General features: G+C 43.3%; 1 protein-coding gene across 8 annotated transcripts in view; it reads right to left on the bottom strand.

Moving 5' to 3' along the window:
- The window catches only part of SEMA6D (semaphorin 6D), a 1,021,199-nt gene that overhangs the window by 14,324 nt on the left and 985,675 nt on the right, over nucleotides 1-21,200 (bottom strand). For 7 of the 8 annotated variants that reach the window (XM_050966889.1, XM_050966886.1, XM_050966891.1 and 4 more), the window contains 5 exons: nucleotides 1,431-1,586; nucleotides 971-1,082; nucleotides 337-397; nucleotides 191-253; nucleotides 2-103 (listed from right to left, as the gene is read on the bottom strand). In XM_050966889.1, coding sequence (XP_050822846.1) covers nucleotides 2-103; nucleotides 191-253; nucleotides 337-397; nucleotides 971-1,082; nucleotides 1,431-1,539 — 447 coding nt within the window. In that variant the 5' untranslated portion in view covers nucleotides 1,540-1,586. Of the gene's footprint in view, nucleotide 1; nucleotides 104-190; nucleotides 254-336; nucleotides 398-970; nucleotides 1,083-1,430; nucleotides 1,587-20,421; nucleotides 20,443-21,200 lie in introns of those variants that run through there. The other variant, XM_050966894.1, reaches the window with a different exon arrangement.

Raw genomic sequence — 21,200 nt, 5'->3', positions numbered from 1 at the left:
CCCAGTAGTATCTGCACATGGGGTTAAATGCATTTGTACCACAAACAAACACCATCTCATCATTTCTGGGAACAAAGACTTTAATAAAGTTATGACATTCGTCCTGAAAGAAGAAAAACTTGTATTAAGAACAGATTTCACGCCTGCACTTAGTAGTAGTATTTTGCTGCTCTGTATATGATAAACATACTTTGTGTTTGCCTTTCATGGCACAGTTCTCTCTGTCCTGCTGTCTCGATCTCCAGGTTAATTTCTGTTTAAATCAAATAAAAAAGTTTACTTCTTGACCTGAAAATTCCTTTAAAAAAGCAAATCAATTTCCTTACATCTACTCACTTTGCTTGGAGTAACTTCTGTCTTGGGAACTTCATTTAAGTTTATAGTATAAACTTGATCCCTATTGGAAACAAGGGCATAAAACACATCAAGTGAATGTATGAATATGTCAGATGTATGGATGGTTTTTATTATAGATCTACTTTTTAGGAGACTTGATAGACAAAGAATATATTTTGAAGCCTTTATGGATTTTCTGAGTCAACACTGAACATTTTTGGTTCCCAGTACAGTAATGGCTTTAGATAGCATCTGTGTTGTTCAGCTATTCAGCTCTTATCTATCACATATTGTCCAAGCCCAGCTCAGTGTGTCAACATGCGAAAGTTTTAGACTCTTTTCCTGTATCCCTGAAGTGTCATTCCATGTTTAAAGTGATCAGGATATGTTTTAATTAGAGCTGTAATGTAAACGAAGGAAAATGGTTTAGCATAATAACTCAGCAGCATATTGCTGCTTTTGGCCTTCAAATCCAATTTCTATATATGGGGCATAGATACTGTTTATTTCTCTGGGAGCCTTCCCCTCCCCCATTCTAATTCTGCAGATTATTTTTTTAATAAATTGCTCACATTAACGCATACCTAGGAGAAAAAAGAATTTAAATCTAATAAACTGACTACAGGAAAATTACCTGCCAGCGATATAAAGTGTGTCTCGAATTTTCAACATCAGTTGAAAGTCCAGCCTATGTTGAGATTCATTGCCTGAAGGGCGTCCTTTAAATACTGGATATTGCCTTGAATCTGCAAGTAAAAATGGGCTACACCATCACTCAGGATTATAGAGCTAAAGAATCAATATACAGCATTGATTAGCTGTATATACTAGGTGTAGAAGGGTTTAAACTAAATTCCTCAAGTAATATCTTGAATATTAATGAATAAAAGCTAGCCAACGTCAGCAAATGTTCTTTTTACTCAAATTATCACAGTATTTCTGATTGCTTTTTTTAAACGAGTACGAGCCAGTAAATACGTGTGATGAACTGCAAAAGAATAAACATTTTTACTTGTCTATATATTAATTAAAATTTCAATTAACCAAAACAATCGTCTAGTGTTTTAAAGGCAAGCAATTTGCAGATTACTTACAATGGTAGTCAACAACATTAATAGGGTCATCGTCTTCAGGAAAGCTGACAGCTAGGCACCACGACACAGTCAATAGCATCACACAAACACAAAGCAGACGCAGCCTCATGGCGGGCGAAAAATAGCACCAGCTTCTTGGTAATACTGTTTAACTACCTGTAAAACAGAAGTGTGGCAATGATGTTTCAATACTACAAGACAATAAAAGTGACTTCTTATTGCAGAGAGAGGGTTTTTTTTATTTTAATGTTAGCAGTGGTGGAGTAAACTAGCGTTTATGAAAGGCCCCTTTGTGTATGTTGATGGAAAACTACTATGTGACAATGCTGACTGAAGCTTTTCTGAACCGTATTGATCTTTGCTAATTTTTAGTTGCATTTAGAGGTATTTTAGAGGCAGCCGATGAATGTTATCCTAGCTAAATCACAAAGATACATGTAGGCTGCTGACTTGGTGAGAACATGGTTGAAGTTGGGATTAAAATTTTAATTAAACTGCTATCTCTTTCCCTTCCCCCATTACCAAATGTCAGCCAACAAAATCCTATCCCATAAACTACCTAAATCTTATCTAGTAACATCAAGACACACCTTGTTTGTGTATGCCTCAAGTCAGCATTTAGATTGAAGCTTGTTTTAAATCTAAGTCTAATATTCTTAGGGCTAGATTCACAAAAGGTCTCAGGTGCCTAATTACCACTTTAGGCACTTAAATCCCAGAATCAGGTCCCACCGAGATTCACAAAACCCCCACTCAACCCCTGTAGGCACCTAAACTCTATCGGCACCTAAAATTTTGCAATAAAAGCTCCCTAGGTCCTTTATGTTTCTTCCTCTGAGTATGTGCACAGCAGCTCCACACCAGGTGTCCAGACGCATAAGCCTCAGGGCGATGCACGAACCAGGGGAAGATAAGCAGAGGAACACCTTACTCACTTGTGGGCCTGATCCAGTAAGCGTGCTCTGACCTTGCCAGTGGATTGGGCCCTATAGGAGTCTGGAGGAGGTGCTTCCTCATAACGTTGAGTCCAATAATTAGGTTCTTACCTGGGATGTGGGAGACCCTTGGTTCAAGTCCACCTGAGGGGGAGATGTAATTTGAACTGGGATTTGCCATCTCTCAGGTGAGTGCCCTACCCTCTGCGCTACGGGATAGTCTAATATGGAGTGCTCTCACTGGGCTATGTACTCCTGAGGGCATTCTGCACCTAAAGATTAAACATTCTTCACAGAATATTTTAAAATTCTGCCAGTTTTGTCAATAGATAAATGCCGAGGCTCCAGCATGGCAGCGGGGAGCACAGGCTACTGGCTGCATACAGGTCAGAGACCATCCTGCAGCCCTCCCTCCACCCCCAGGACACAGTCTCAGTGGTGCGGCTTTACCCGATCCTGATACAGCACAAGGCCTGGACCTGTCCCAGAAACACCCTAGGGCCCTGTCCCTCTGCACCAGGTGCACCAGGTATGAGGCAGCCTGATTCAACCAGGCAGGATCCAAGTGTGGAAGGGCTCAATATGGGAGATCCAGGGGTGAGAGGATTATGTGTGGGACAATCTGGGTGCAGACAGCTCAGTAGGTGCGGTCTAGGTGTGGGGGCATCTGGATGCACAGAGTCTTGTTGGGGGGTGGGGTTCCAGATGCAGGGGCAATGAGACTCTCCAGGTGCAGGTGGTTGGGGCTCAGCAGAGGAGTCTAGGTGTGTGTGGGGGTTTCAGCAGGGGGGGGCGGCTGGGTGGTGGGGGTGTGGGGCTTGGTGGGATGCGGGGCTGGGTGCAGCTAGTTGAGACAAGTGGTGTGGGGGTCTGGATGTAGGGGCTTGAGGTGGGGCATCAGGGTGGGGGTTTGAGTGCAGGGAGCTCAGTGGACAGTGGTCTGGGTGCAGAGGTGGGTGCCTGGAGGCAGGGGATCTGGGTGCAGGGGGGCTCCAGATGCAGAGTTTGAGGTTCAGTGGGGTGGGGTTCAGGTATGGAGGGATGGGGCATTCTGGGTGTACGAAGTGAGGCTTGTCAGGGGTGTCTGAGTATGGGAGGTCCGGATGCATGGGGGTTGGGTAAATGGGGAAGCTGCTCTCCATACAGTGATCCCTTCCCCCACAGCTGAGGAGCAATGGGGCAGGAAGCAGGGGAGGATGCTAAGCTTCCTGCAGCTGAGGGAGGGTTTTTTTTGAGGGGTGGGGGGGAGGAAGGGTCTGATACAGCCCCAGCCACTCCTTTCAGGGGAAGAAGAAGTCCCATCATCTCCTGCCTCCAGCCCAGACGGGGCTAGCAGCTCATCCCGGCTCAGGTAGGAGCCACTGGCTGGGGTGTCCCCAGCTCTGTGTGAGTTACCTCTCCACTGTCTGCTCTGAGTTCCTGAAATGATGTACCTGCATAGCTAGGGAGTGGGTGCATGACTGCTCTTGCAGCTTCCCTTTGCTTCTCTGTCAGAAAATTGTTTTTCTGTGGAGAAGCAATGAAATCTGTGGGGGACATGAATTCTGCGCACGTGCAGTGGCGCAGAATTCCTCCAGGAGTAGCTATGGGATAGTCTAATGTGGAGTGCTCTCACTGTCTCCAGTTAAAACAGTTCTACTGTTCTTAAATCAAGTCAGGGTGCATACATCAAGGGAGACTGGACCCTGGGTCTCCTACGTGAGTGCTGTGACCATCATGTTATAGAATAATTCTCATGCACTCTCTCTGGCCCCAGCGATTCTTTCATTATTTATCCACAGTGGAACAGCTTCACTGAGGGAGTCCCATATCAGAATATTGTATAGCTCCATGGCTGGAGCACTCATGTGAAAGGTGGCAGATCTCAATTCAGATCCCTTCTACCTACAGTTGAGGGGGGATTTGAACCAAGGGGGGTCCTCACCTAGCCCATGGCAGCAGCCTAACCACGTAGCTAAAAGTCATGAGGGAGTGCTTCCTCCCATTGCCTGGCTTTTTGCAGAAATGGCATAGGCACCTAACAGCAAAGGAGGGTTTGCTGCCGAGACTCCCAAGTCAGGAAGCACTTCCCTGTAGTCTGGACTTAGGTGCCCATCTGCGAGAGAGGCGTGGGGTTTAGCATACACCCCTTGCTTTGGCACCTTCGTTGGTGAGGAGCTGCCTAGCACGTGGGTTTTTGTAAATTCCCGGCTTAGGCATCTATCTCTCCCTATGCATTGTACAGGAAGCCTAATTCAGGTTTTATGACTCCAGTGGTTTTCTAGGCACCTAAAAGGCGTGACACTGACTACATAGTGACCACACCTGCATTTCTTTGTGACTCAAGCCCTCAATGCCTGACACTCTATTCCCTTGTACAATGATTTACACATGTGCAAGGTGAGCATAAAATGCTACATTCTGATTTGGTAGTGTTTGTCACCCACTCTGCACTTCCTTCGCATTGGTGTGCAAAGTGCAGAGCAATGGAGAGAATCAGTCCCTGAGAATGTATTTCCCCCATCCAATGCTATAACTAACTAAATAATGCAGATAAGTAGGTATAGACTTGGCAGCATTCAACTTTTATTTTTATAAGGCCCATGTATAATATTTTTTATTTTTATTAATTTAAATGTTAAATTGTGCAAAATTATGGGTTTTAAGCATTTTTTTCATTTTTTTAAATGTAAGTTTTCACAGCTGTGGGAAATTCAGGGGAGGGGGGAGGTTCAGAGAATAATTATTTAATGACGGTAGATGCTAAGATTCAAAAAGTTTAAAGCTTTATAACCATTAAAACCCAAAATGTGAACGTCAAAATACACAAAGTAAATTATTTAAATCAAACTCTACAAGTTCCCAAGAAGCATTTTCCATATTTTCTCTCTCTGTAAATTTTGATTATCATTCCTGGAAATATTTTTTCATTGGTTTGTTGTGTCCAACAAAACTGATCTTTACTAATATTTACCGATTAAAAATCTAATCTTTCCAAGTCTAATTACGCAGCACCTTGTTTAGTCTGAGGCACCCAAAAGATTGTACAGTATGTGTTGAGATCACGACATACGCTATGGAAATGCAGTAGTATCACTATACAACAATGCTTTTAGGGGGCAAGTGAAATGCAATTTGGGCAAGATGCAAGAAAACATGTCTGAAGGATTTTTAATGACCACACGTAGTCTGGGCATAGGTTTTATTTCACATTAGAAACATGGCAACTGCGGTACCATACCTCATAGCAACTTTCCAAAGCATTAGTTCAGTTTTGAGTTGCAGGTACAAATCTCTATTGATTTAATCATAAACACTATGTCCTGCAGTTGTTGAAATCACTTTTTCTAGTAAATTATTTGTCTTAAGAAAATAAAACAGATCTCCTGATTCCTAATATTTCTGAGACCCAGTTAAAATGTGCTTAAGTGCAACTGAAAGTTAGGATGCTTAGGATGAAAAAGTTGGTCTCACTCCCAGGGCTGGTTCTGTGCAAGGATTGTCCAAGTTCCTATGGCAGCTGACTTAAGTGAGCGCATGCTGGACTAGGTGAGACCAGCATAGATGGCGATAGTATTTGGCAATGGAGGGTATATATGAGGTTCTATACATTACAGACCGACCTGAAAAAGATGCATTTTTAACTGTTAATGATGCTTCTGCATCTCAAGTCCACCAGCCAAGAACTGATGGGTCACACTCTTAGGCAAGACTGATAAGCAGCGGTGACTAATAAACACTAACGATTCCTGACACCATCCTTGGCTTGACACAGCCTCCTCAGATGATGCAGCTGGCATTAAATTGCCAGTGAATGCACTTAAACAGAATGGAATTAATAATATTAGTCAAATTAGTTCCTTCTTGTTTAAATACACATCAGAGTGGGATACTGCAGCTTAGTGGCTCTGAGATACATTCTTCTTTCCGCAAACAGAACTCTGGCTCTTACAAGCTTTGAATATCAATCCTAGTCTCAAGACTAGGAAAAGAATGAAGTGAGGCATCAAAGACCTCAAGATGTAATAGGTCAAACACAACTGATACAAAGGCAAAATGGCTGATAAAGAATCTTGGAGGCTTCAGAAGAGGAATTCTACATCAAGGCAGGAGGAGGCCTAGGGTAAGTGGAAGGGCCATCAATTCTAACTGACCAAAGAGCTCTTTTGGCCTGGTAGAAATACACGAGCTGGATGGATCAGTAGATGCATCAATTCCATGTGCCTCACATCAGTAGATGCATCAATTCTATGTGCCTCGCACCATGATTTTTTGGAGCCCTTGCCCCTTCCGCAAAATAAACACATTCTGAGATTTCAATTCCCAATCTACCAGGAAGACATTTCTGAGATTGTGGGTATATGAGACACAGGAAGGATTTCCTCCTCCTATCCCCCAACCCAAAACAATCAGGGAAAACATCTGAACAAAGGTCACATGAAATCTTGATGTAACCTCTGTCACAAAGAAGAGTACTTGAGCAGGGCCTTTTTTTTACTTAAGCAAAATTAAAAAACAAAACAAAATGGCAGTCAAGAACAAAGGGTAGCTACATATGTGCTGGTCAAAAATTACAGTGACATAAAAAAATAACTTTGCTAAAAGGAAGAGCCTCCCCCTTTTTCCCCCCAAAATAAAGAGCGAACAAAGTAAGAATCAGTCTTCTAAGTAACACATTAAAATCTAGGAGTTAAAGAGCAGTGTAATGCTAGTGGACGAGTCCCCACAGAGAAATTTTCCAGGACAAACATGGACAAACCCACATTTAAATCTTCCTTGAGGGCAGAGGATTGATCCAAAGATGGAAACTTTATGCAAATATAAAAAACTGGGAATTGTTAAATTTGATAATCTAACCCAACCTCTCCTAACCTAACCTTCTAACCCAACCTCACCTCTCACAAACTCTTATCAGAGGAAGGTAAGAACGTCCATACTGAGTCAAACCAAAGATCCACCTAGCCCAGTAACCTGTTTTCCGACAGTGGCCATTGTCAGGTGCTTCAGAGGAAATGAAAAGAGCAGGTAATCCCCTACATCTACTTCTATGTGAAGGTCTTTGTCATGAAGAGGGAGGAGATCCAACAGGGAAAGCTAGACTCAGTCACCTGTGATTGTAGAGGTAAAGGTTTCTTTATTATTCGGTATATTAAAAGCATTGAAAGAAAATGAGTATCAACTCACACTGCCAGTATGTGTAGGAGGCAAAGGGCAGCCACTTTGTAAAGGTATTTGGATTTGGCAGATTGAGATCAAGACTGCCAGGAAGGAATAAAACCTGAAGATAGACTGTTCCTGGGATGAACAGAAAATTTACTCAACCTGGCCACTAGAACACAGGCTTTGCCAGCCAGGTAAATACTTCTGTCGCACACAGATATGCTATTGTGAAACACATACATAATTCTTACCTCATTCAACCCTGTTAATGGAGGTCTGCAGGGGACTATGCAAATAGAAATGCTGAGGTATTTGTTTCACCAGAATCACCTGATTATGAATTATTGGAAATATCTGCCCAGAAGAAAATTTAGAGTTCAGTTACGCTCCCTGGGTCTGATTCTTTTCAGCCAGGCTTCAAACTGGTCTTTGATGAATTTTGCCTACAAAATGCAGCACCAACTTTTTTGCTACTGTAGGTGCAAATATTGGCAGCAAAAGTATTCCTAGACCCGTTTCACAGAGGGGGAGCTGAAGCAGTGACAGATGAAAGCCAGAATTTTCAGAAAGGCTCAGCAGCTACAACTAAAGGCAGATTTTTCAAAGAGCTCAGCAGCCAGTAAGCCCCTTTGAGAACAATGGGAGCTACTAGGTTTTACGGTCAGATTTTGCAAAGAGGTCAGGTGACTTGTCCAAGGTCATATATACATAAAGGCTGTGGAGGAAATGGGAATTGAATCTAGATCTTCTGGACTCCAGTTCAGTGCCTTAACTAGAATTTGCAGGTACTAAAATACAAGGATAGTTGTCTGTTGGTACAAACTTTCACCTGTAAAAAGGAAGCTGGCCTGGGTGAAAATCCTCACTGGTTAGTTCACAGCAAATAAAGGGGCTGGCTGTGCAAAAAGCAAGAAGTTGCCCCAAATCTTTAGCTGCCTATTTGTGGCTAATTCCTGTCATTCTTCGATGAGAATGCCACCTTTCAATTCTTGATTGGTGGAATCCAATACTATTTCCCTTAAAAGATGAGCCTGGCTTCAAACAATCACACTTAATAGGGAAAAGATCAGTGTTCGTTAGTCATTCATCTACCCAAAACTTTGTCAATATATGTGTGACATTCCATTAATCACTGTTGCATGTTTCTGCCATCTAAAAGGAAATGGGGGAAGGGAATGTGAGCCAGCTGCAGAGAAGCAATAATTAAATAAAATAGATTAAAACCAAACTGACAGTTTTTCCCCCTCTAAAAATCATAGCCAAATTACTTTATACTACCAAGATTTCATAAATTACCAAGCACAGACTGGGATATCGAGGGGCAGGGGACAGGTAAATGCAAAGAGCACTTTGGGTCAGGTTAGAAAGAAACAAATCTAGCTACTAATCAGAAATGTCCTCTAGGAGGGAAAAATTAAACTGAGTAAACTTGGGGGTTAAAAAAGCTACTATCATGAATAATATTAAATGAGGCTTTGTCAAACTTTGCCATTTTCTTTCTGCACTTAGCACAGAACAAAGCCAGGTGTTATGAGGGCAGCAAAGGTTCTTTGGGAGAAATAGTGTGTCTTTGAAGTAGGGCACCATATTACCAGATTACTGCCACTTCAATACTAGGTTCTAGTTTGGCAAAGTCATCAGGGTTTTGTTTTGTTTTTTTACTATCCCCTGGAGACTCACTTCTGTATAAATCTGGAATTTGCCTGCTGGTTCAAAGTTTGAGAAGCACCAAGATTTGAAAATAAGGGTGCCCTGAGAAACTAACATGAACATATGACTATACCTGTGAGTAAAAATAAGTATGTGCCTGCCATTGAGTGCAGAGGTGCTTTTCTGCAGTCCTGATGCATGCTAGTATGCTTTTGAGGGTGCACCTTTTGAAAAGGGCTTTAAACTTGTTCATTCCAATAACAGTGCAAATGAAAAGGTCTGCTCCAGGTCCAATTCTCTGTCGCTGCTGGCTCATGCATGCTCACCAGTTTCCTGGGCTCCAAAAGAGGAATGGACACTCTTTCTAGAAGTCTGAGTACGCCTGACGCAGCATTCTGCAGCCACTTCTGTGGCACTTTAGTATGGTAATCAGGCTCTTGACGATGATATTGAGGGGATTTGCTGAGCATATTCCTGGATGGCCTTTTGGGGATGAGTTTTTGTGTGGAAGACAATGAGTGAAATCCTGGCCCCAGTGAAGTCAATGGTACTTTTGCCAGATTTCAGTGGGGCCAGGATTTCTCACTATATGTTCAGCCTATGGGTGATAAATGGCCCCTGGTGAGATGGCAGAAGGGCTTGAGAAGCTGAAATAGCAGGATGCAGGGGAGAAGAGGTGCAGCTCACTTCCAAGGAGTAAGGTGGGTTTTTTGTTTGGGGTTGTTGGGTTTTTTTTGTTGCCTTCTATGGCAGGCCATCCTTCTCAGGGGCTTTGGAAACTTTTTACTAGATCCAGGGCCTAACAGATAAAGCCAAACATGCTAAAGTTAAACCTGATTCTATGTTGCCCAGCACCTTGTGCAGTAGTTATCTATGCCTGGGTGAAGTGGGGGTTCTGTGTTACTGTATCAGAATAGTAGAGTTTTAAACCCTCTGTGGCAAGTGTAAATGTCTAACAAGATCCAGGCTAATGGCGAATCAGGCCCAACATATTGGTAGATGAACGTTGAAAACACTGTATTCTCTATATTCCAAGTTAAAAGACAAAAACAGTATAGTCTAGTGGCCTGAGAACAGGACTAGGGGGCAGGAATTCCTGAGTTCTAATCCTGGGTGTGTTACTGTGTTGTTGTGGCCTTGGTTAATCTCTCAAAGTCTCTATTTCCTGTTTTGTGAAATGGGGGTGATAACGTTTACTTCCTGTACCACAGGAGCAGTGTAAATATTCAGTAGTTTTTATGCAAGGCTCTTTAAATGTACACATCTCTAAGTGCTAACTATGGTTAATTTTACAATCAAGGGGCCAAATTTTGATCTTAGGCCTAGTCTGAACACAGATTTTGCACCACCCAAAGTTATATCAGGACAAAGAAATCTCATTCAAGGCACCAAATTGGCATACAGGAAGGGGAATCAATATAAGGCATCTTTTTACTAGTATTAAGTTTGCCCACACAAAGGGGTCGGGGGGGTTGTACTGATTTAAATATACTGGTATAGTTACTGAAGGTAGACAAAGTTGGTTTCTTCCATGGAATTTCTCTCATGTGTGTTCTTTTCAACATGGATTGACTTCAGTGATTCTGCATGCATGTTATTGAGGGCAACATTTGGCACAGGGTGTTTATTCTATATTTAAGGCTCACACGTTAGCTGTGCCATGGTAAATCCATATTTAAAAGCTTGATGTTAGCCCATTTTGGCTAATTATCAAATAAAGAGTAGAGAAGGAGAATATTCTGGCCTTACAATACAAAGTCATATACTTACACTATTGTTGTGGCCCTTGAGCTTACTTGAAGACTGCGTAGAACTAAACACATCAGTCATAAAATGAACTGAAGAAAATGTGTGCAGTTATATACACTTTTGATATGATGGCTCCTCTATATTATCCTGCCATATACACACATTCATACCTTTTTATGGGGACAATTTTTTAAAAATTTCTGGAGAAATTTAGTATTTGGAGCCATGATACTGATTCTGAAACAGCAAATAGAAGATTTGTCCCTTTAAGATATTGCCTAACTTGTTTAAAGATGGCTGCATCAAAACTTCTTGAGCTATGTCAAAGTAAAAAATTGTTTAATATTAAAGTGATGAAACCATAGTAATAAATATCACAGGTTTGATCTTAATTGGCTTATAGTACTGTTAGTTACACTTCAGTAACATTACAGAGAGAGCACACCTCCCTTTATTCTAGAAGAAATGATAGAATGCTAGCTAAATGGCTAGGGCAGTGGTTCTCAACCAAGGCTACGTGTACCCCTGGGGGAACACAGAAGTCTTTCAGGGAGTACTCAACTCATCTGGATATTTGCCTACTTTTGCAGAAGACTATGTAAAAAGCACTAGCAAAGTCAGAACTAAAATTTCATACAGATAAGGACTTGTTTATACTGCTGCATAGAGTATACACTGAAATGTAAGTATAATATTTATATTCCAGCTGATGTATTTTGTAATTATATGGTAAAAATGAGAAAGCAGTTTTTCAGTAATATATTCAGTAATAATTTTCAGTGTTGTGACACATTTGTCTTTTTATGTCCAATTTTGTAAGCAAGTAGTTTTTAAGCGAGGTGAAACATGGGGTACAAAAGACAAATCTGATTCCTGAAAGGGGTACAGTAGTCTGGAAAGGTGAGAGCCACTGGGCTAGAGTGACTTATAGTGATCAGGGGCAGCTCTAGGTATTTTGCCACCCCAAGCACGACAGGCAGGCTGCCTTCGGCGACTTGCCTGTGGGAGGTCCTCGGTCCCGCAGATTCGGTGGCACACCTGTGGGAGGTCCGCCAAAGCCACGGGACCAGCAGACCCTCCACAGGCATGCCGCCAAAGGCAACCTGCCTGCCGCCCGCACGGTGACCGGCAGAGCGCCCCCCACGGCTTGCCGTCCCAGGCACGCGCTTGGCGTGCTGGTGCCTGGAGCTGCCCCTGATAGTGATGCAAACGTTCAGTGATTGATTAAACACACTTTGAGAACTGAACTCTCTTATGATCAAAAATTTACTCAGACAAGGCAGTTTCAGCCCAAAATGAAATAAGATTAGACCAAAACATACGTGATCCCTTCAATTATTGTTGGTTTTTGATTTGTTACTCCATTTTCTGTCCATTGCCAGGGCATTACACATGTTCTACAGTTGAAAGCAAACTTTGTTTTGAAGCTGTATCTGCTGCCAGAGCTGTTCTCAATATAGCTCCTGTGGGACTTACTCCCTTTGACAGTTTGCCAGAGCCTGAGCTTGGTGACAAAGTGCAAGGTACATTTGCTTATGCAGTATTCTGATTAACCATCTTAACAGACCTACATTTTACTAATGTAAACTGCTTGCCTTGGACTGGGACTGCTCTATGATATGATGAATGTGTTGGTTACAGCACCCAAGCAGTGTGGTATGAAAGTGAAGAGCGGATTTTGGTGTGTAGCTGCTTTGTTTTTAGAAAAGTGCCATATTGCCAGCCCTGGAGATGTAGGTCTTCCATTTATTCCCAGAACAGGTGCAGCAGAGACAGCCATAATGCAAGTTTCTACTCAGTGCTCTGGTCCAGACCTGCAGGGACCAATCCTACCAGCAAGATAACACTTCAGGGTCCATCAATACTCAGGTATTTTTCTTTTTTCTGTTTTTTTCTCAGCTCATGAACCTGTGTTTCATGAGACCCATTAAGAGTTAACTTCCATGTTCCTGTGATTTTTAAATGGATGTCAAAGTTGCCCACTGTTTTCCATGGGTGCCTGCCTTTGGGTGTGAAGTTTCTTTGAGACTGAAATCTAAAGAGTTTCCATGCTCTCTAATGATGATGCAAATATTTATATGATTAGATATAGGCTTTAATATAGACTTAAAAACAAACAAAAAGACTGAAGCCAAAGTGAACTGATACCTTTCATGACTGGAGACCTAACTTTCAAATGTGGATGGGAGTCACAAGTGAAATAAACAACTGTTTTTATACAAGACCTATAGTGCTTGATTTTATATTGCAACACCACCATTCATTTCAGCATGGTTAGTAGTCCTTGACAAGGAGAGCTGTGGGACAGGTATAAACCAGTGCGTGCAAGTGAGGATATAATGTAGATCTAAGGTGCAATTTATTCAGCTACAGAATCATCAGTTTCTCTCTTTCATGAGCACTACCATCTTTCAACGATGGAGAAAATGGCCCCTCCCTAGGACTCCTACCCAAAGCATCAGCACTGTCCTCTAGCACCTCGGGCCAGCCCATGAGGGACGAGAGAGTGAGGGTTGGGTATGCCTGCAGGAGAAGGGGGCTGAGATGTTCTGAAATGGAAAGGAGGGTATTTGGAGAGGCCCTTAGTGCCCTGAGAGTAGGATGCTGAGGAGTGAGAGAATTGCACTGTGGAGGGGGCATATCTGTTGTCTAACAGCCAGGGGCCCAGACAATGTAGCGCTGAATCTTGCTTCATGAAGAATATCCTCCTCCACACCTCCTCCCCATCCCAAACCTCTTGCATTGTATTGCTGACCCGGGTTGCGGGGGTGGTGCTGATGGAAGATACTGCAGCTGCTCGATGTCAGTGCAAGGTCGTGGTGTGGCTGCTGGCTAGAAGGGTGCTGGTCGGGAATGCTGCTTTGGTGGGGGACAGCGGGCTAACAGGAGTGCCAGCACTTCAAAGAGGAAGTAAATGGCTGGTAGAAAAGGTGAAGGGAAAGAGAAGAGTCACATATGGCAACAAACAGATCACAGCCTCCTAAGCACCTTGGGAGCAGGGTTACTAGTATACACATTGAAGGCTGAATTTTTAGCCAGCCTCAAATTTTGCCCCCACACTTGATTTAGCCTGTAAAAATGGGTGAACAACTGTTTTGAATATATGTGGGCCTCTTCTATGGATTAATCTAGTAGTTGGTCACTAAACTGATCCACTGGGATATGCAAAACGTGCTCTGCCACTTTTGTCAGACCAATCAACTGCATGTGCAAATGCAGGCGTGAAAAAGTATACAAAGCTGGAGCTTAAACTTAACTCTTAATATTATCTTGTTGAGTGTTAAAGATTAACTACAAGAGGGAAAGAATGTGGTAGGGAATGTTTCTCTTGTGCTAGAGAAGAGAATGCACTGTGAATTATATTCTTCTCTCTCATGGGTTATTTAAACTTTTGTGTAATTGTTTACCCAGTTGCTTTTATTTACTCTATGACATCAAAAAGCATTAATTTACCATGTGACATTTCATATTTAGCATTTGAGACACAGTGCATCAAATCTGGTGAAGGCAAACCAATTTTATAACATGTACTGTGCAATTGTTTTGCAGCATTGCCCTCAAGTATAAAGTCTTACATTTTTTAAATTGTCTAATCAAATGCAGACTCTGTTCCAGTCACGCTAGATTTTCACATAATGGCAGATGTTTCTTTTTAGCCTAACACTGAACACTTGGATCACATTATTACATTTGCTACTTTTGTTGTTTGTGAATGTATATTTGCAAATGTATCATATACATGCACATGCACACATTCTGCGAGAAAGGGGAATTCATTATTGTGCTGTGACCCACGGCGGGATATTCCTGGTGCAAAAGGCCATCTGTGGGAGCTGCAAAGCTGGCTCTAATCCCCACCCTAATAGGAGGCACCTGCAGCAGGAGCGGGTGGGGTTTCGGAGACTGAAGGAGGAATGGTAGATGTTCTTGCACCACTGTCATGTCTCTTTGCAACAGGGGCACAATTTAGGACAGCTGTAGGCTGTACATGGGGCCAGCGTGCACCAGCTGCCAGGTTCTTATATCTATTGCTCACATCACTGTAGTATCTGAGCATCTCCAAATCTTAAAGGTATGTATCCTCACAACATATTGTGCGGTGTACCTACTGGGTTTCTGGGAAGTGGGCGGGCGGAAGCCTGCCCACTGCTAACAGATCCCCCCACCCCCCAGCCTAAGGGGAGGATCTAAAGGACCTCTGAACCCAACTGATTTCGGGGGACAACTAATAAAAGAACAGGGATAGGAGTGCAGTCAGAGGGTCATAAGAAGGGAGCCTGACGGGGACAGCGAGCAGAGAACCCCGGACAGTGCCCACTGCTCCTCAAAAGCGTCAAGGATATTGTGCGGTGTACCAGGATGGTCACCCGCTCCTGCCTGGGAAGGGTTAGAGCCAGCCCTGCAGAGGGCTACGGCGGTGGAAGGAAAGAGCTGGGTTGATTGGGGGAAGCAGCTGCAGCTGGGCCATGCCCCAATCAGAGCCCAGCTGGCCCTATAAAGAGGCTGGGAGCCAAAGGGAGAAGGGCCTGGCTGTAGGGAGCTAGACAAGAGACCTAGAGTAGATCAGGGCTGGGGAAAGGCAGAGGAGCTGGGGAGCTCCTGCCTGGAAAGCCCCAGGCTGCGGCCTAGCATTAATCCAAGAGGTACTGGGGGTTGCAGGGGGCAGCCCAGGGGTAGGCAAAGGCAGCAGATCCAAACCCCTTTGCCTATGATGAGTGGCTGATACTGCAGTCTGCCCCAGTGAACAGGGTGATTCTGGGCATTAGCCAATATTGAGGCAAAGGGGGGGGATAGTGGGGTGGGGATTCCCCTGGGAAGGGGAGACCCAGTTAAAGGGGCACCGGGGTCCTGGGAGGGACATGGGGGACCAGTAGCTGGAAGGCAGATCACTGACCTGCAGAGGGCGCTCTGGGCTGCAGTGAGCTAATTCCCAGGATAACCAGCAGGAGGCGCTAGCCCATCTACATGCGGTAAGGAGAAACTTTTACCCATTGGGAAACTGAGGTGCAGAGAGGATAATTGATTAGCACAAGGTCACACTGGAAGCCTGTAGCAGAAAAGAGAATTGAATCTAGGTATTCTAAGTTCCCAGCTAGCACCCTGACCACTATACCATCCTTCCTCCCATAATTGCTCTCGCAGACTGTGAATAGGGGGGCATAGACCACTGCCCTCAGCTGTTGTGTTACAAATAGCTCCAGCACAGAGATGAATTTGGGCCTGTGTGAATGAACAAGTACATCTGACCCAAACAAAATATATGTGTGCATGTGTATATATCTATCTCTACAACTGCATGAAACAACTATATGTATGCTGCAAAAAATGAAATAAATATATGACGGTAGTTTTTCCATGCCAGGCCACTGCTCTATCTAGTCCAGTATCCTCTCTTTGGCAGGGAGCAAAGCCTGATGCTTCAGGGGAAGGAAAACACCATCCACTGCACATCTTGAAAAAAACTTGTATAGCTGTTTATAAAGAGCAAAACTTTCTATCCCACCCTCTGCAGGGAATCAGATTAATCCCCGAAGCATGTGATTTGATTATCCTTGTCCTAGGTTATCATTAAATCAAAAAATGTATTCCTAAAAATATCTGCACAGCATTTACATCATGGAAGTATATGATTTAGTCAGCAAAAACAAATGACTAGCCTTTCAAGTTTCTTAATCTTCAATACACGTGTTGGATTTAAGGAGCTGTCATGGAGAAGCAGATCTTTGCAAACTGAACTAAACCATTCAACTCTGTAAGATGATTTTTTTTCTTATTACTCCTTTCATGAGGTGCCTGGGGACACTGTTCTCTCACTGTTGACAACTTTCACACTCTTATCCTACCCCTCTCACCTCAGCGCCCTTTCTCCAAGTGGTAATACACAGAATAGCTATAGTTGCAAAAAAGCTGGCTCTTAGCCAATTGCAGGGACTGGAGAGTGATTCTGTACTGGGCTGCTGATTATCTGATCCTAGACACTGAATGCATCACTTCTGTAAATTACCAAGCCTGCTCTAGCCAGGGTAGTAGTAAGATCTTATGCCCATCCATTTAATTGTGTGCTATTCAACTGTGGAGACATGCACTGCAGATGTGTCCCTTAAATTTTTTTTTAAAATACAGCCTACAATAATGGGCAGAGTAATGGCTACTTTACTGACACTTTAATGTTTTCAAAACACCAGCTAAGGTTTTATACCACCCTGAAAATTTACCTCTTATATGTATGCTTAGGATCTTATTCTGGCATTTGAAATTTAAATATATATATACTTTTTTTCTCCTCTGCAGCCTCCCAGAACAACCCAAAGTACACAAAGGCACACTGGTGCCTGGGTAGTGTTTGACCAAAGGATTGAAGGAGGATTTCAAACATGAGTACAAGAATTTTCTTCTGACTCTATGACTAGTGTATGTCACAGTACATAGTGGAGTAGCAGCAACATCATCTGTCCATGTGGTAATATTCCTAGGGCCTGATTAACTGCAATGCCAATAAACATCCTTGGGAAAAGGGACCAGAACACATGATGGATCTTCGCATACCAATATGGGGGAGGTGACTCTCAATAAGGCCAGGGCCGGTGCAACCATTTAGGCGGACTAGGCGGTTGCCTAGGGCGCCGAGATTTGAGGGCACCAAAAAGCACCCCCCAATTTTTTTTTAAATGGTTGAGCAGCCGCTGCTGCTGGGACAGAGAGGGAGTCTGAGCTGCTGGCAGCAGCCAGCAGTCCAGGGGGTCCCCTGGGTCAGGGCGCCATGCCGGCAGCCCAGGGGCAGGGGTCCCCTGGCCCAGGGAAACCCCAGGCTGCTGCGGAGGCACCCTGACCCTGGGTCAGGGCGCCGCCGCGGCAGCTGGCAGCCCAGGGTGTCTGGAGGGGCTCCCGTGGAGCTGCCGTAGTCATGCCTGCAGACGGTCAGCTGCTCGCGCGGCTCCGGTGGACCGCCCACAGGCACCACTGCGGCAGCTCCACCGAAGCCGCGGAGCACCGGACCACACACAGACACCACTGCAGCAGCTCCACCGGAGCCGCGGAGCACCGGACCGCACGCAGACACCACTGCAGCAGCTCCACCGGAGCCGCGGAGCACCGGACCGCACGCAGACACCACTGCAGCAGCTCCACCGGAGCCGCGGAGCACCGGACCGCACGCAGGCACCACTGCGGCAGCTCCACCGGAGCCGCGGAGCACCGGACCGCCCACAGGCACCACTGCAGCAGCTCCACCGGAGCCGCGGGACCAGCATGCGGGGCGGCGAAATTGCCGTCCGCCTAGGGCGCTCAAAACCCTAGCACCGGTCCTGAATAAGGCTCTAATGCAGAGATGTTTTAGAAAAGTGAGATAAGTACCATTTGTTTTATGGCACTGTAAACTCTGAGGGGAATCCTACCAATGGGAGGGCCTGGGACATGATCTTGCACATTACTACTACTCAAAATACTACAAGAGGGATGTTGTCACAGTTATTTCAGCTGAAGAAAAGAGATGAACTGTATGGCTTGTGTTTAAGAAAAACCTGTACAGAAATGGCAGAAAATAACATTATTCAGTAATTACCCATTAGTCAAGAAGAATATCTGTTTGTAAATATGACCTCTGTAATGTTACCAGGGTCAGACAGACCAAGGGCAATCTGCTGTGTAAGTATATAAATCAAAGCTGTCTAGGGACTGATTTAATTTACAATGTTCTTCAACATTCTGGACAAAACAAATGTCACTCGCTTACTTAAGTTGTGTGCTCCTCCCCTTTTTCCACTTTCTCCCTCCCTTACTTTCTCCCTCCCCCCCATTTTTGATAACACTTCTTGACCTCCCTACTTCTTGAAAGCCATGGATTTCCACCAAGAGACAGCCAGTTAGGCCAACTTGTTTGAATTATGCTAACACCCCAACAAGTAAGATTACAATAGAGCCGTGACTGTATTCACTTGCTGGTTACCTGGCTTTCTTAGCACAGTTCAGGAGTAAAGCAACAAATACTGGAATGTCTGTAGTTCTTTTATTATTAAGTACCTAAATCTGCAAAAAGCATCTGTTGAAACTATTAGATTCTGGGCACTGATTCTGCTAAGTCACATGTTTCCCGTTGTGGAAGGAAAAGAGCTTTTGCAATAACATGTAGAATACATGGAATAAGTCTTCTCTTCCTTTCTGTGCTCTTTGGCAGTTTGACTGGCTGAGTCAAAGCAAGTTCTGTTCCTTTATCTTTTTTCAAAATATGCCATAATCTCCAAACTGAAACCGAGTAGGATTTGAATAAAATGTTCTCATTCAAGTAATAACTGAATTAATAATCACGCTCTAAGCAACAGATTGTGATCCTGAAGCCAGGTTTTTTAAAATTGTCCATTGGTGCCTTTTATTTCTAGTAACCATTTTGTGACTTTTGTGCAGGTGTGGCCACTGAGCTGCCTCAGGGCAAGGCCAAACCTGCCGAACAAAAGAAACTTCATGTTGTGGATGTTAACTTTAGTTACCATAGCCAGACAATGCTGCCAGTGGTATGGAAGACAAAATTGCTGTAGCCAGCTGTGCTGTTCACAGTCGGATGGTTTCTGTGTAGCTCCAAATGGTTATGAAGCCAGTAGCCTGTTGTGGCCAAGGACAGAATGATGGATGATCTACACACAGTGCCCAAGTAGAAAGAATGGCAGAAGTTCACTTCAGGGTTGTTAAAATGCTAATCTAGGTTAGTTAACAAAAGCCTAATAGAACAGAAAAGTTAGGGGAAATAAACACACCTCATATGTTACATATGGACACTCCAGATTTGATCTCTCTAGTTAGACAAACATTTGCCTTTGGACGTTAGACAATTTAACAGTTTTCTTGTTTGAATAAACTGAATCAACTTTTGTTATTAGCTGTACTATAATTACTGTCAAGGCATGACAAGGAAAAGTGAACTAAGGCAGACAATACACACAGCTATTGAAAATAGCATCATAAAGCTAGCAATATGATTTTCACTGAACATTTTTCATGTGACATGCGAACTTGAACTTGAAGCTGGCAGCTATTCACAGAACAAGTAACTTAATAAAATGGCTTAGACGGATTTTAACTGTAACAGCAGCAAGCTTATCTGATGCATAAAAGAGATAATCTTTTCTAACAGCAGTTTTGATTAGATCAACATTTGCACTGTTTTAATTACATATAGGACTGCTTGTATTACCCATTGCAAATATTATGCCTTCCATCTTTTCCTTGACTGTTCTTGGGACAATTTTTTAATTTCTCCAATAGCAGGATATATGTTTACACTTCTTACTGGAGTTATAGTATGTGATCATCGTCTTATTTTCTTGTTTAGTTGCTAAGCAAGAAACAGGGCAGTCCGTCCCCCTCCTTAATCTCTTGTATTTATTAATCAAAGCAAAAAAATGAAAATGTTTGTTGGTAAATATTAGGGACCAGTTGGGCAATAAACAAACAATGCAAGTATTTCCTTGGTCTTACAAGGCAAAGACAAAAATTGAAGCAAAGCTACTTTTTATCATTTTACTCACCATAACATGCATGGTAAGAAGTGGCGATATCCACATATGCTTGTCATGTGATTTCTTGCCGGAGATTTTTTGTTTCTTTTTCAGAAAGAAGAGTAACCAAGCCATTTTCAATATGTATATAAAAGGGGGCCGTAGCCTACTTCCATGGCAAAACTCCTATTGCCTTCAATGTGAGCAAGACCCATTCCTGTGTTAAGTGCAGTAATTTAAAACATGCATGTAATCAGACCAGCAGTTGTGACAATTAGTCATATCTACATGGAGCCTTGTAGTTTAAGATTTTTAAGTGATTTTTTACTACTACTACTTTACCATCCTGTATCTCATTTGATGGTACATTTCTGAGCTAGAACCTATTTAGACATAGTGAATTGGACACATAATTAAGCATTCTTTCTAAATGTGTGAACTTCATAAGACTAGATCAAAGTTCTAGCAGTTCCAAGGGCTAAGGTGTTTGCTGCCACACTCATAACAAATCAGCCATACAAAAGAGGAAGAAATGTTAGATGGTCCAGCTAAAAGGGCATCAGTGATTGAAACAAATGCAGCCACACAGCTGGCTTGTGGAGCTGTGACAAAGCTGGTCACTGTATTCCTAGCACACCCTCCTGCATCACACAAAGCATGTTTAGATGATGATGATATCTTTGTTGTGTCCCTAGCAGAAATGAAGAGGTAGTGACAGACTGCAGGATATGAAGGAGGATGGTAGTTCAGTGTAACTAAAGATGCAGCTGAAAGTGAGCAGCCTGTTAAATAACCCAATTTAAAGCCTC

This window comes from Gopherus flavomarginatus, chromosome 9 (assembly GCF_025201925.1).
Source record: "Gopherus flavomarginatus isolate rGopFla2 chromosome 9, rGopFla2.mat.asm, whole genome shotgun sequence".
Classification (NCBI taxonomy): domain Eukaryota; kingdom Metazoa; phylum Chordata; order Testudines; family Testudinidae; genus Gopherus; species Gopherus flavomarginatus.
The sequence above is the reverse complement of the archived record's forward strand: the minus strand, read 5'-3'. Positions and strand labels throughout refer to the sequence as shown.